Genomic DNA, 14,800 nt, shown 5'->3' with positions numbered 1-14,800 from the left:
CAAAGCTTCTCCCCACAGGGCTAAGGCAGGGCAGAAGACCTGTCACCCTAGAAACTCGGTCCTGGAAATATCAAATGATAGGGACATCTGTAAATGCCAACCTGGCACCACCATCCATGCCCATCTCTGAACCCTTTGGCTCAGCAGCAAGATGTTTCCATCCAATCCAGGGCACAAATCACATGTGAAAGATCTCACAGCTTTGGAAAATAATATAAATTGTTAAAAATATAACAGTGGGGATTTAAAATCATTTACCCAACTGCTGGAGTAAGTCCCAACAAGATGAAAAGTGGGAACAGCCCTGTCCCCACCATGGCCTTCATCCCAAGGTACAGAGCTTTGCTCAAGAGAGACATTGTAGGAGAAGGTAAGGGAGGCTTCAGCGTCCCAGCAGCAGAGCCAGTCAGTGGTGCAGCAGTGGCAAGTCACAGGTCCCTCTGAGTACAAGACCAGTGCAGAGTGCTCTGCTCATACAAGCCATCATCATGGTCACCTTGTCCAGGGTGGGCAGTACAGCTTGTATTCCAGGCCTGGAAGACTTCCACCAGGCGGCTTAGCAGTGCTGTTATGGCAGACACTGGGGCTACCAATACCTGGTGATGGGTCTCTTGGTGGCCCCATGGCCTAGGAGAACTTGTTCAGGTCAAGTCTTGGCCACCAGTGAGGCAAGAGGCCCTGCTGACAAAGAAGAGGCTGCTCCACGCCTTTGGCACATTGGAATGAACTGATATGGTATGGGCCCAGAGCCTACGACCACTCATTCCAAAGCACAAAAACCAACCACAGCCTCCACTGCAGCAGGAGGCCAAGACTCAGCTTCAGTTACTGACCACCAGGGTATGCAGACAAGGTCTCTAGCCCCAAAGGCCATCCATCATCCACAAAAGGGAACAGCCTGCCTGGCCATGTTGGACAGTCCAGCTGGCCAGGTGCCCAGCCAGCCCCAGCCTGAGCTGCAGCCTCAGGGCCCCTTCTTCCGTTGCTCCAACTCTGACAACCGTTCCTCTCGAGTCTGTGCATGCTGGACCCCAACACGATGTGCTGTCTCTGTAGCTGCGATGTCAATCTGGGCATAGCGGGAGGTGCTGGCCCCTGAAAGCACCCTACAGTGAGTGGACCCAACAGGAACATCCCCCAGCCCAGCTGCCCCTGCTCCAGCCTGCAGGTCCCTCTTCTCTGCAGGTGCCTCAGGTGATAGAGCTAGTGGGCACTCATCCATTTCCATCCCCACTCCAGCAATCCTGCCAGAACTTGGGCAGCAGCTCTGGGGGCTGAGCGGAGGCGGGGGGGGGGGGCAGAAGCTGAAGGTTTTGGCTGTTTGGGAAGGTCATTTACAGGCTCTGAAGAAGGGCTCTCTAGCCAGGGCTGATGCACCTGGGGCTCAGACCCAAAGCTAAGATCACAACTACCCTATGAGGCCTGAGGTTGTAACCCACCTCGCACACCCCCACTGGCCCCCGAGAGCTCCAGGTCCATGTAGTGCAGCTGCAGTCTGGAAGTGGGGCTGATGGGGATATTCACATACGTGGGCGTCTCGCTGTATGGCCGTTCAGGCCCGGGGCTGTCAGCAGCCATGGGCCCTGGAGATCCTGTGGAGAGATGGTCTCTGAATCCCTGAGATATAGCTGGGAGGTATAAGGTACTCCCAAAGGTCACTCGACAGAGCTTCCCCACCCCTCATGGGCCAATGCCCTCCCCCACTTCCACCTCACCTTGGAGACCCTCCCCAGTTCTCCCATATCTACTGGGGCCAGTGCTGGGATCCTAGGACTCAAACACTGTCCGCTACCTGATCCAGGCACTCACCCCTATGGACCCCATAAGGCCTGTTCTCTGTCCCTTCAAATCTCATCTTATATCCTCCCAAGGACCTTCTTGAGTGCAATGTCTCCTCTCCTGCCTCTCCAGGGCCAGCATATCCCTTGCTGTCTCTGCCTGACCCTCTTCTCTGTCCTGCTGCAGGCTGCTGCTGGAGTAACCCCCAACAGATTGGGTAATTCCCACCAGGACCCCTCTGTAGGTGGAGCAAAGCCAGCATCCCCATCTGTATCCCCAGCAAAATGAACGCCCCACCCTCCAGGATACCTCAGCAGTTGAATTCTCTTTTAAGAATTCATCCCTACCCCTGTCCCATATCCTAGCAGTTGATGGGCAGTGTGTACATAATCCAAGGAGCAAGGGAACCTCCATGCCCAGGAGGTGGGACTCATGGTAGACTTGCTGCTAAGTGAACAGTTTGGATGGGCCCCAGTCCCTTCCGTGCAGGCCCAGGGACCCTGCACACAGTTGGCAAAGCCAGGACCTTTCTCTGGTGGCACTCATAATTTTGTCCCTATGGGTGGGGGACAACCATATAGATAGAGCTCAAAGCGCCATTTCAGAGCACTAGTCAAAAACAGTCACTCCTTTGTCCTCGATTCCAAGTACTAGCAGTCTAGACCCTGAGGGGCTGGTGAAGTCCCCGCACATGCCAAGACTGCAGAATCCAATTCAGAACTGGGGCTCAGATTGGGGACATTGAAAGCCCCTCAGGTAAAGCTTGTCTCTGCACCCCATATTCAGAGAGAGGCCTGACTCTGCCTCTCTGTCCCAGGGATCCTGACCACCCTGCCATGACCACCATGACACAGCTCCACCTCAAGATTTCACTTAGGACCCCCCGCCTTCATCCCCATCCTTGCTGCCAACATGGCTATGGTGGTAGGTGGCAACAATTTGCTCTTCACAGACAGAGAGGCCACAAATTCCCAAGTCACAAATCCATCAGCCAGTACAGGCAGATGAGACCCCCAGGGTTGTAAGGGTGCACACTGACTACTCACTGAACCAAGTGAGCAGTTCTGTTCCAATTCCCCAGCCTTGGAGACTCCAGGGCAGACCCCCTACTACACAGTGCTTGTCCTTGGAGATCTTAAAGTCCTATCCTGTCCAAGCTATGGTGAGGTTCATCTACTGCACAGGGCCACGTGGGATGTCCATTTACTGGCCTCAAATCAGGGAGCTGGCTTTGCCTGCTCACAGAACATCCTGTCTTAGCCCTTGGCAAGCAAAGGCAGGCTCAGCATTTTCAATCCCCAGGAAATCTCTGATCTGAGGCGAAGGATTTCTGAGAATCTGGTGCATTTGTAGCACAGAGAATCCATCACAACAGAAGAAAACCTCCCCAAGGAGGTTCAGCCAGAAGGGTGGAGGGAGAGCTAGTACCAGCCTGCACTGCCTGTCAGGCAGCAAGGTAGTGCCCCCAGCAGGCCTTCCCAGGACTGGGTTGGCAAGCAGGGAAAGGGACATAGCTAAGGGAAGGAGGAGAGGGCATGAGAGGGAAGCTCTGGCGGCGGTCTGGATGGAGCCCCAGTGTCTAAGAGTGAGATTGGAGGCCAGACCTCAGCATGGAGCCTTTGAAGGCAGAAAAGGGAGAGTTCAGGCAAGGCTCCATGCCTTGGTGGGCTTGAACATGTTTCCCAAGTCTGGGCACTTTGGATTGGCTCCATTTTTTTTTTTTCAAGATTGTCTGGACAGGTGAGTTCAAGAGGAACAAGAAGTAGGAGAAACCTGAAGCCTAAACTCAGGGAGATAGGACTCAAATAACTTAAGTAGAACACAACAGACAATGAGATATTGCCTAGCCGGCTCCCTTCCTGCAGCTGCAGGCTGATCACCTGCTAAAATCTGACATGTCTCCAGCCCAAGTCTGGTCCAGAGCAAATTCACATGTCCCTCATCAGAGTCAAGGTCCTACCTCCCATGTGATTCCACCCTTGCCCTCAGAGGGAGGAGATCCTGTCCTCAAGTGGTGCCTCCTCCATCTCTGCCCCTTTGATCCCGGGGTGAAGTATCCACCATATCAAAGTAAGATACTGCCAGCCTTAGTGAGGTGGTGAGCAGAGGTAGATTCCTGAACAGTGAGGGCCAACCCTGCTACTCTGTGACGTCAGGGAGGACCCTGGACCAAAGGCACCACATGAACCCAGAATTCAGGTTGAACAACCGAGACATAAAACCCCAGCCACCAATAGGGCTGGGACTCTCCTGTTAGCCAGTGTGTACTCTGCCTGCCTTTGGCCCCACCCACTGCTTCCTACCACACTGCCTTCTTGGTCCAATCTTACCTACGGGGCCTTCCAAAGGTGGTAACTCAGCTCTGAAAAAGAGACCCAGGGATTTGTGGTACCCACTGATGAGGAGACAAGGCGAGGGGTATCTCTGGCATCCAGCCACCTGGCCCAGGGCCAGCCACCCAGGTCCTATAGCTTCTCCCAGTCCTCCCAGGTTGCCCTTGCCACCCTCTCCAGCTTTCCTCAGCTGACAGCCAGGCTTCTTCCAAGGACTCTCCCATCCTGGCTGAGTCCTCTGACGTTCTCACGTCTTCCACAAACCCGTCCTGAAAAGCTGAAACCCCTGGGCCAGTTACCCTGTCCTGTGTACCTTGCTATCTGGTACACACTTAGGGCTTGGACCTAACCCTTCAAATCACTCCTGAGCTACAGAGCATGATCTGGCTATTCACTGTCCACTTCTGTCCACCCAGTCATGTCCCTGACCATTCATCTGTCCTCAAGTCACCACCTCCCCCTGCTCACCTCTTCCAGACTCCCCAAATGCCACTGTCACCCCACTGTTCACATCCTTCCCCATCCAACAGGGATATCCCCTTAACTCTAAACCCTGAGTGCTGGGGTCCAAAGCCAGGTGCCTACCTGGATGCATCACAGTGAGTCCAGGGGATGAAGTAGCCGTGACCTAGACCAAAGACAACATGGGTCAGTGTGTACATCCCACGTACCCTTTGCCCTATCCCGAGCCCCAAGAAATGGAACGGTAACTCCAAAAATCACATAGATCTGAGGATCTGGACCACCTGTAACCCGGAGGGACACAGCATCCTCCTCCAGAGCCCTTTGTTCTTAAACCTCATAGCCCTGACAGTCCAGGAGACAGCTGAGGCCAGGGTTCTTTTGAGGAAGTTTATAAATAAGGGTGTCCAGACTACTCCCTTCTAGCTTATGGTTCAGCTAGACCCCACTGCCCCTCACCTGAGAAGCACATGATTGTAGAACAGCATAACCACATAGCCCACAGTGACCACAGAGTTCACTCTCTGTCCCTGGCCTGCTGTCCCATGCCTTACAGAGCCCTCCTGGGAGCCCACAGGTGAGACAAACAGCCCCCCAACCCTGGAAAGAGTCCCAGGCCTCTACTTTAGACAGAGCCTGACTGGAGAGTAGACAGAACAGTTCTCTTCTAAGGAAAGAACTTAGAGTAGCTGCCCAGGAGGATGGAGAGGACCACAGTTGGGCACAGTCACCCTCTCATGCACACACCTCCCCACATCAGCTGGGAGAAAGTAGAGGTTGACAGCCCAGGGTTCCAAACATCACAAGCACCTGCTATGAAAGGACCCGTCAGAGCAGGTAACCACAGAGTCACCCAATCCCAGTGACTCTGAAGGAGCAACTTGGTAGTGGAACCTCATGATGAGGGGAAAAAAGGATGAACTCAACAGCCAACACTGTTCAGGCAAGCTTTGAGAGTGACGGTCACATGCCCAGGGTACAGGTGAGGATGCTTCTGGGCAGAGCATGCAGATCTAACTACACCACCATTTATAACAGTCCAGTGCAGCCTTGGGGACTCAAAGAGGTGTCAGAGTCCCCAGGATGAGAGTTGGACACCCTAGAGCCAACCATATACAGGCCTCTGAGGGTGTATTTTGTCACTAAACAAAAGGCCAAATCCTCAACGGTGGTCCCCACACAGGGCATCTGCTCAGGGAGGGCCATGGCTGCAAGATCAACACTAGACCCTAGGCATGGGCAGACCACAATGGGACAAGAAAAACATTCAGCTTAGACCCTCCGGTAGGCTGTGTGTGAGGAGGGAGGTCTGAGGCCAGGGTCTACCCCCTCCAGACCCCTGACCTTAGAAGGGTCATGGCTGGTGACAGCATGGTTGAAGATAGAGCCCTCACTACCTATGTGTGTGCAAACTGCTGGGGCCTATTTATATGTCTCGAGGGATGGACTGGACAGGAGAAGAGTCTGGAATGGCCTTCCCCGGGGACTTTCCGCCTTCTCTCAGTGTGTCATGGTGCTTCCTTTCTTCCTGACTTCAATCCTAGGCCAATCCCCACCCAGGTTCAGGGCCCAGGCCAGCTTTTCTCAGGTAGCAGATGGACATCCAAGCTGCAACAGCATGGATTCGACCTTTCCAGAGCTGACCACCTGGGTGTCCCTCTTTCCTGCTGCAGGAAGGACCTTTGGAAGTACAGACAGCTAAGTACAGAGAACAAAGGGCTCAGGCCAGGGCACTGCCTGCCCCTCTGGCTAACCAACCGCTGGCTCCTTGGTCCCAGGATCTGCAATCTCAGACCTTTTACAAGAATACTTGTAAAAGTATTCAGGCCAGCCCATGAGGTGAGACGATTTCCCGTCGACCGAGGAGGAAACTGAGGCTCCCAGAGGTATGGTGACTTGCAGAGCCACCCAGTTAGTGGATAGTGAATGTGGCCAAGTTCCAAACCCTGCTCTTCCCTACACAGAAGCTTGGGGGAGCCAGGCTCCCAACTTCCAGCAGGGCTACCTGCACGAATGGAAAAAGGCAGGCTGCTCCCTGGAGCACTCTCTGAACAGGGAAAATGAAATGGGTTGGGTTGGGTTAGGGGTTGGGTGAGACTGAGCTCAGAGCAAGCCCAGCATGGGAAGATAAAACACTATATGGCTATATGCCCCTCCCCGCCTCCACACCGTGTCTTCAGCCCCAGGGGCTACCCAAAGCCACTGGGTCCTCTTTCCCACAACCACAACACTCAGACCTCAGGCTGAGGGCCAGGCCCCACTGGGGAGGTGGGCCAAATGGAACAAGGCAAGGCAGTAAGAAAAGATAACTTTATTTCCAGTCTGAGAATGTATTACAAACAGATTTTAAAAACGCAATAGAGCAACATGGTTGGCCGCAATGCAGGTACAGGTCGAGGCATTTACAGGTGAGTTGGCCTGCCAGATTGGAACTGTAGGTGCCAATGGAGAGGACGCATGAGAGGTGGGCACAGCCACACCAACCCTCTGACACGAGGAAGTGGAGCACCTCTGATCTGTGCAAGGGAGCACTCAGCCTGTAGACACCCAAGCACAAAGCCAGGTGACCTGTGGGCAGGGTCAGAGCCCTCCTTATTTCTTCCACCTGGTCCTGGCCACCAGCTTCCTGGTCCCAGCAAGGAGGCACACAGGGGAACACTACTGAAAGGTTCTGCAAGAGACCCTCCAGCAAACTGATCAGGACCCTGGGCAAACTCAGCCTCTGGGGATGTTGCACACTTCTGGCAGGCAGCTCACTTCTCAGAGCCCTCCGGGGGCCCAGGAGCAGACTGATCTGCAGTGCAGGGGTTGGGGTCAATGTCACAGACCCTGCAAGTCATGGAGCCTCCTGAGCGTCAGTTTCCTCCCCGTGGGATGGGACACCGATCCCACCTGTGGGAGCCACAGGGTGACTTGTAAAATCGATCACATACAGACTGTGCCCGATCTGTGGGCTACATACACAGAGCTGCCGGCTCACAGACTAGGGAGTCTGGAGGAGCCGTGGGAGATTTGATTTTGAATAGGAAGTGTGTCTGTATACTGCAGAAATGACCAATGACAGAGGGTCAATTATCCAGGAAGAGGGCAGTGGACCAAGCCACGCCTTGTCACTGAGAACTGACCCCAGCCATGGAGATCTTCGGCCCCCAGCAGTGCAATAGATAGCAGGAGCCCATGGGCATGACAGCCTTCTGCCTGATCCAGGGGTGAGAAAATCCTGGAAAGGCTGGATCAGGGGCTCTCCTGACCTCAACCTGACCTGCCTCCAGCACTGGCAGCCATGGTGCCCACCTGGGGGAGGACAGCCCAGTTTGTCACCCTGCCCCTGAGGCCCTTGCTACAGTTTTGGTGGCTTCTTAAAACAGCACAGAGCACCTCCTCTGCAAAGAGGCTAGGGCCCTCCTCCCCTGTCTAGAAGGCCATATCCAGCTCTTGGCAGCCACGGTCATGCTATCTCAGGGAGGGGGCTTTACCTTGAGTCCGCCACAGATTGAACATGACAAAAAGAAAGCTGGAGGTGGCCCTGCATGGGGGCTGCCTGCTTCCCAGGACTCGCCAGGGGATGGACTGGGCAACGCAGCTTCACTGCCTGGGCCTTCCGTTGCCTGTCCCCGTCGCTGAGTTCCCAGCCAACTGGAGGGACGCCCCGTGGGTGCCTGACCACCCAAGTCTGTGGCTGAACTGTGGTCAGAGCTGCCCTGAGAAGCCGAGCTTGGGTCTCTGGGGGCCTGGAGCAGGCTTCGAGGTGTGTCATAGTGGTGTCGCAATGAAGTGGGCACCTGGTACTCGGCTGCCCCAGGTGGGCAGGCACACAGTCTGGGCTCAGGTGCGCTGGCTCCAGGAGGCAGGCTGAGTAGAGAACCGAATTCCTCTCCGGCCCTCCACACGTCCAGGTTGCTGCCAGCATAGGATGAGAAGCTGCCAGAGTAGGAAGAGTGGCTGCCTGTGGCTATGCCACTGTCAGAGGAGCTCTGGCGTCCAACTTCCTGTAACTGCCGAGGCCGCAGAGGCTTGAGGGGTGGCCTTGAGGCTCCCAGCATGGCTTCTCCTGGGCCCTGGGCAGCCACCAGCCCTGGTCCTTCTTGTGATGTGCTGGCTGAGGATGAGGACTGCTCTGGCCACGCAGTGAGCCGGCTGCTGGCGCTGATGTCTGAGTGGCTGGCCTCGGAAGAGGAACTGGATAGACTTCGGTCATCCCCTGAGACAAAGCAGAAACTGAGGCTGCTGTGGGGTCCAAGCAGGTGAGGAGTGGTCTCTAGTTAGCATGCTATGGCAGCCCACTTCTTCCTCGCCCCTACATCTGGAAGCTGGAGCAGCAGGCCAGAGTCTGTAGGACAGCCCCTTACTCATCCAGCCCCTGCCACTTTCAATGCCAGCCTTTTTAGAGCTTCTATTCCCCCCACCCCACCCCCGACAGTCACTTCCTTGGTCCCAGTCTGAGCCTCTCCACCTGGACTCCACCCTCTCCTCTACAGTTCCCCTGACAGCCCCTTTGTGCTGTGAATCTGTGACCTAGCTCCTGAGATCCCCCCCCCCATCCCTCCTAGCCCAACTACTGTGACTACCTTCTTGGCCACCTTCTAGCCCAGCCAATGCCTGGGGCAAACCACCCTCCTTCATCATCCCAATATGCTCACACAGCAGACTGCCCCATCCAGCCTGCCCTTTCCTCTGACCCCATCACTGTCTCCTCTCGTCATGGGGACTATGAGCATTTGAGGACAAGAACATGCCTGGGATCAGATTCTGTCCACCACCCTCCCATCCCGTCAGGACTACCTTGCTTCACCCTGTGTGCATGGAAAATAACATGCCACCTTTGCTTTTCCTCTCAGTTTGCCCAGCCTAGATTGCAGGGCTTCCTGAGTAAGACACCAGACACAAACCTTCCAAGGAGATAAGAAAGCTTATTGCAGGCTTGAGAACCCCTACTTCTAGAGAGAGGGGTTGGGAGAGGAGAGGGCCATTGCCCCGCTGTGTACCCCTGGGAATGGGGACAGGCACCAAACAGTACTTCTCTGGCCTAGGAAGACCTGGTACAGTCCATCTACCAAGCCAGCCTCCATCCCTCAGCCACAGCTGCCCCTAGCTGGGCTTCCATCCATGTTCCCACTGACAGTAGCTGTAGAAGGGCCTCTGCTCCCGGGAAGCCAGCTCTGTTGGCCCCTGAGCAGCTTGACAGAAAAATGGTAAAACTAAATCACAGAAGGCTTGGGGCTTGCCTAAGCCACATGGTTAGTGTATGAATGAATAAAAGAAGACTAAACGAATGAATAGGAGGGAGAAGAAAAAATGAGTAGGGATGGGAGCAATGAGTGGCTAAGTGGATGGATGAAAAAATGAATGAATGAGCAGGAGGAATGATGGATGGATGGATGATGGGTGGATGGATGGATGATGGATGAATGGATGGAGGATGGATGGATGATGGATAGATGGATGATGGATGGATAGATGGATGATGGATGAATGATGGATGAATGATGGATGGATGGATGATAGATGGATGGATAAATAGATGGATGGATGAATGGATGGATGATGATAGATGGATGATGTATGGATGATGTATGGATGATGGATGATGGATGGATGATGGATGGATGATGGATGGATGATGGATGGATGATGGATTATGGATGGATGATGGATGGATGGATAAATAGATGGATGGATGAATGGATGGATGATGGATGGATGGATGGATGGATGGATGATGGATGGATGGATAAATAGATGGATGGATGAATGGATGGATGATGGATGGATAGATGGATGGATGGATGGATGATGGATGGATGGATGATGGATGATGGATGGATGATGGATGGATGATGGATGGATGGATGATGGATGGATGGATGATGGATGATGGATGGATGGATGATGGATGATGGATGGATGATGGACGGATGATGGATTATGGATGGATGATGGATGGATGGATAAATAGATGGATGGATGAATGGATGGATGATGGATGGATGGATGGATGGATGATGGATGATGGATGGATGGATGATGGATGATGGATGGATGATGGATGGATGATGGATGGATGATGGATTATGGATGGATGATGGATGGATGATAAATAGATGGATGGATGAATGGATGGATGATGGATGGATTATGGATGGATGATGGATGATGGATGATGGATGATGGATGGATGGATGATGGATGATGGATGGATGATGGATGGATGATGGATGGATGATGGATGGATGATGGATTATGGATGGATGATGGATGGATGGATAAATAGATGGATGGATGAATGGATGGATGATGGATGGATGGATGGATGGATGATGGAGGATGGATGGATGGATGGATGATGGATGGATGGATAAATAGATGGATGGATGAATGGATGGATGATGGATGGATAGATGGATGGATGGATGGATGATGGATGGATGGATGATGGATGATGGATGGATGATGGATGGATGATGGATTATGGATGGATGATGGATGGATGGATAAATAGATGGATGGATGAATGGATGGATGATGGATGGATGGATGGATGGATGGATGATGGATGATGGATGGATGGATGATGGATGATGGATGGATGATGGATGGATGATGGATGGATGATGGATTATGGATGGATGATGGATGGATGATAAATAGATGGATGGATGAATGGATGGATGATGGATGGATGGATGGATGGATGATGGATGATGGATGATGGATGGATGGATGATGGATGATGGATGGATGATGGATGGATGGATGATGGATGGATGGATGGATGATGGATGGATGGATGATGGATGATGGATGGATGATGGATGGATGGATGATGGATGGATGGATGATGGATGGATGGATGATGGATGATGGATGATGGATGGATGGATGATGGATGATGGATGGATGATGGATTATGGATGGATGATGGATGGATGGATAAATAGATGGATGGATGAATGGATGGATGATGGATGGATGGATGGATGGAGGATGGATGGATGATGGATGGATGGATGATGGATGGATAGATGGATAATGGATGAATGATGGATAGATGGATGAATGATGGATAGATGGATGATGGATGGATGATATATGGATGATGGATGATAGATGGATGATGGATGAATGGATGATGGATGGATGATGGATGGATGGATGGATAGATGGATGGATGATGGATGATGGATGGATGATGGATGGATGGATAGATGGATGGATGATGAATGGATGGATGGATGATAGATGAATGAATGAATGATGGATGGATGGATGGATGGATGGATGATAGATGATGGATGGATGATGGATAGACAGAAAGAAGCATGGATGAATGGATAGATGATACATGGATGGATAGATAATGAATGGATGATGGATGAGGATGAATGAATAGATGGGTGCATGGATGATGATAAATGATGAATGAATAGATGGATGATGGATGGATGATGGATACATGAATGGATGGATGTATGGATGGGTGTGGATAGGTGGTTGGATGATGAATAATGAATGGATGATGGATGGATGATGGATGGACAGATAGAAGCATGGTTGGTACATGGATAATGCATGGATGGATAATGGAGAGATGGATGATGGATAATAGGTAGATGATGGATGGGTGGATGAAGAATGAGTGAACAAGAGGAAAAGTCATGACTGAGATGGATGACAGCTACATGCACAGGTCAGAAGGGTCATGAGTGTGGACACAAGGGGACCCCAACAGTCCATGCAGATGGATTGCTGCACAGCCCAGAGTGGAGTGGGGAGGACACTACTTAGCGAGAGGTCCCTGCAGCCAGGACAAGACTAACCACTGACTCTACCTCCACTGCCTGGCCGGCCAGAGTGTGACAGCAGGCTAAGCCTCTTCTCTAGCTGCAGGGCTTCCAGTGCTTCCTGGGCAACACGCTCTTCTGAGGCTGAGGGTCCCCCAGAACTCGGGTCTGTGCAGAGAAAAGGATCAGTGAGGCAACAATCACCCCTGCACGCCACCCCTGCACACCACCCCTGCACACCACCCCTGCACTTCACCCTGCACACCACCCCTGCACCTCACCCTGCACACTACCCCTACACTTCACCCTGCACCTCACCTTGCACACCACCCCTGCACACCACCCATGAACCTTACCCTGTACCTCACCCTGCACACCAACCCTGAATCACCCCTGCATTTCACCTCTGCACCACCAGAACACCTGGGGAGTACAGAACCTTCAGTCAAGGCATTCTGAACTAGCCCCTAGCAGGCCCAGCCCTGTCCCATGCCTTTGCCTAGCAGCTAAGCATCAAATACAGGATACCTAAACCAGCCTCTCTGGCTCCCTAGATGCTAAGCCCAGGTCTCTGTGTCTGCCTAGCCCATGTTCCTATTCCTGTGGACACGCCCTCGAACTGCCTGGCCTGAGTCTCTCTCCTTGCAGTGGGTCCCCTATCTGTCCAGCACAGGTGTTTATCTGTGGTTAATCTCCAGCCTGGGTTCTCATCCCTGAGGAGAGGCCCATATATGCCTAGCCTGGGTCCCTGTCGCTGCAACAACCCCCACTAAGATAACCAGACCACTATCCCCACCCTCAGCAGGGTAACCTCCCTGGTAACAGCACCTCCTCAATCCCACAGCTCCCCTGATCCAGAAGAGGTTTGCTTGGCTCAACACACCATTACTCCCCCCACTTTGGTCTAAATGAAATGCTTCTATATTTCTGTCACTGCCTGAGAGTCCTGGGCCCCTCACCATCTGTCATCCCTGAATCAAACCACCATAAGTGACAGCAAGAAGATTGCCCCCTGTCCTCCCCACGCACGCTGTGTCTCTGCTGGGGTGCTCATGCAAGGTCCTCCTTGCCCACATCCACACTGTTTATCCAGGACTCTTGACAATGCCGACATCTGGCTGAGAGGCAGCCAGGCTGCATGCAGTGGGGACCTGCTCCTCTAGCCCTGTGTATGTCCCCTGCACAGCCACTGCCACATAGAAAATCTACCTTGTAGGGAAGACTCTGCCACCCCCTTAAGCTCACAGAAGCATCCCTCCTTACTTCAGAAATACCTTGGAGCACAGGTGGCCCCAGAGAGCCCAGAGGGTGGCTTCTATGATGGACACATGCTGCCGTGGGCTTCCTGAGCTCTGAATGCCAAGCCTCGTGCAGTAGTCCCTCCCCCTGCCTCCAGTTAGAAAGGGCCACTAAAACATCAGAATGCTGTCCTCAGAGCAGGAGTTTCCAGAATCCTTGACCCTGCCCTTCCCAGCTGCCCCGTCTAGGTTCTGAGTCCTCATGTTGAAGACTGAGGCCTTGATGGTTCTGATCACAGAGAGGCCACACAATAGCACACCAGCAAACCCAGAGTGGGGCGCCACTGGAAAGTGTGCATCCTAGGAGCCTCCCATAGCTGTGGGACTTTAATGTCACACCATCCCCAGAGGCCCTGTCCTCTCACACCCCTCCCTGCATGGGGCCAACTTTGTAGGACCCCACAACTGCCCTTGCTGGACACTGACCATAATCTACACAGTTAGCATGCCCGGGTGACCCAAGGCCCCGATACCGAGGCAGGACATCTAGGTACAACTCCTGCAGACCCAGGCCCTGGCAGAGGCAGGTTTTTGAGCAGTCCCAGCTGATTTGACAGGGGCAGCTGTGGGGCAGGTCTGGAATGCCCCAACAGTCACCAATGGCCCTATCTGGGCACAGCCCACCCCCTACCTGTATTAGGGTAAAACTCATTTCCAAGATGAGCCATCTGTGCCTTCCTCTGCCCAGTGCTGTGTCTAATATTCCCTTCACCCAGAGCCATTTATAAAACAAGCAGGAGAGTGGGTACCCTGAAAATCCAGGTCCTGATCCCAGGCGCCTCAACAGTGGCACACACACCAGGGTGAGTTGTGGAGTGAATATGCTCCAAGAAACCTCTAAAAATGTGTGCCTTTGGGAGAAAAGCATGGTCCCTGGATACCCTGACATTCTGCCCCTTCACATTGCACATCTGCAGCTGCAATGTAAAAAGCTACCAGCAGGGGGCGACGCCACATTGCCTAGACTCCTGGGCAGCAGGAGCTCTCTGACCACAGGGAAGGCCTCAGGCTTTCTAGCAGCTATCTCACTGGCTGCTCTAGGGGTGGGCAGACATAGAGGGCCTGGTGCCCATGGACTTGTCTCAGCATTTGAAACTGTATCCCCTGCCCTGACAGGATGACCATGTAAGGACACAGCAGATGGGAG

At 53.1% G+C, this 14,800-nt stretch overlaps 1 protein-coding gene across 2 annotated transcripts in view; it reads right to left on the bottom strand.

Moving 5' to 3' along the window:
- Positions 1-201: 201 nt before the first annotated feature.
- The window catches only part of Dok7 (docking protein 7), a 33,075-nt gene continuing 18,476 nt past the window's right edge, over positions 202-14,800 (bottom strand). For both annotated transcript variants that reach the window (XM_076938347.1, XM_034508795.2), the window contains exons 6-10: positions 12,404-12,523; positions 8,051-8,775; positions 4,698-4,740; positions 1,440-1,592; positions 202-1,095 (exon numbers count right to left, since the gene is read on the bottom strand). In XM_076938347.1, coding sequence (XP_076794462.1) covers positions 965-1,095; positions 1,440-1,592; positions 4,698-4,740; positions 8,051-8,775; positions 12,404-12,523 — 1,172 coding nt within the window. In that variant the 3' untranslated portion in view covers positions 202-964. The remainder of the gene's footprint in view (positions 1,096-1,439; positions 1,593-4,697; positions 4,741-8,050; positions 8,776-12,403; positions 12,524-14,800) is intronic.

Source organism: Arvicanthis niloticus, chromosome 7 (assembly GCF_011762505.2).
Source record: "Arvicanthis niloticus isolate mArvNil1 chromosome 7, mArvNil1.pat.X, whole genome shotgun sequence".
In the NCBI taxonomy this organism is placed as follows: Eukaryota; Metazoa; Chordata; class Mammalia; order Rodentia; family Muridae; genus Arvicanthis; species Arvicanthis niloticus.
The sequence above is the reverse complement of the archived record's forward strand: the minus strand, read 5'-3'. Positions and strand labels throughout refer to the sequence as shown.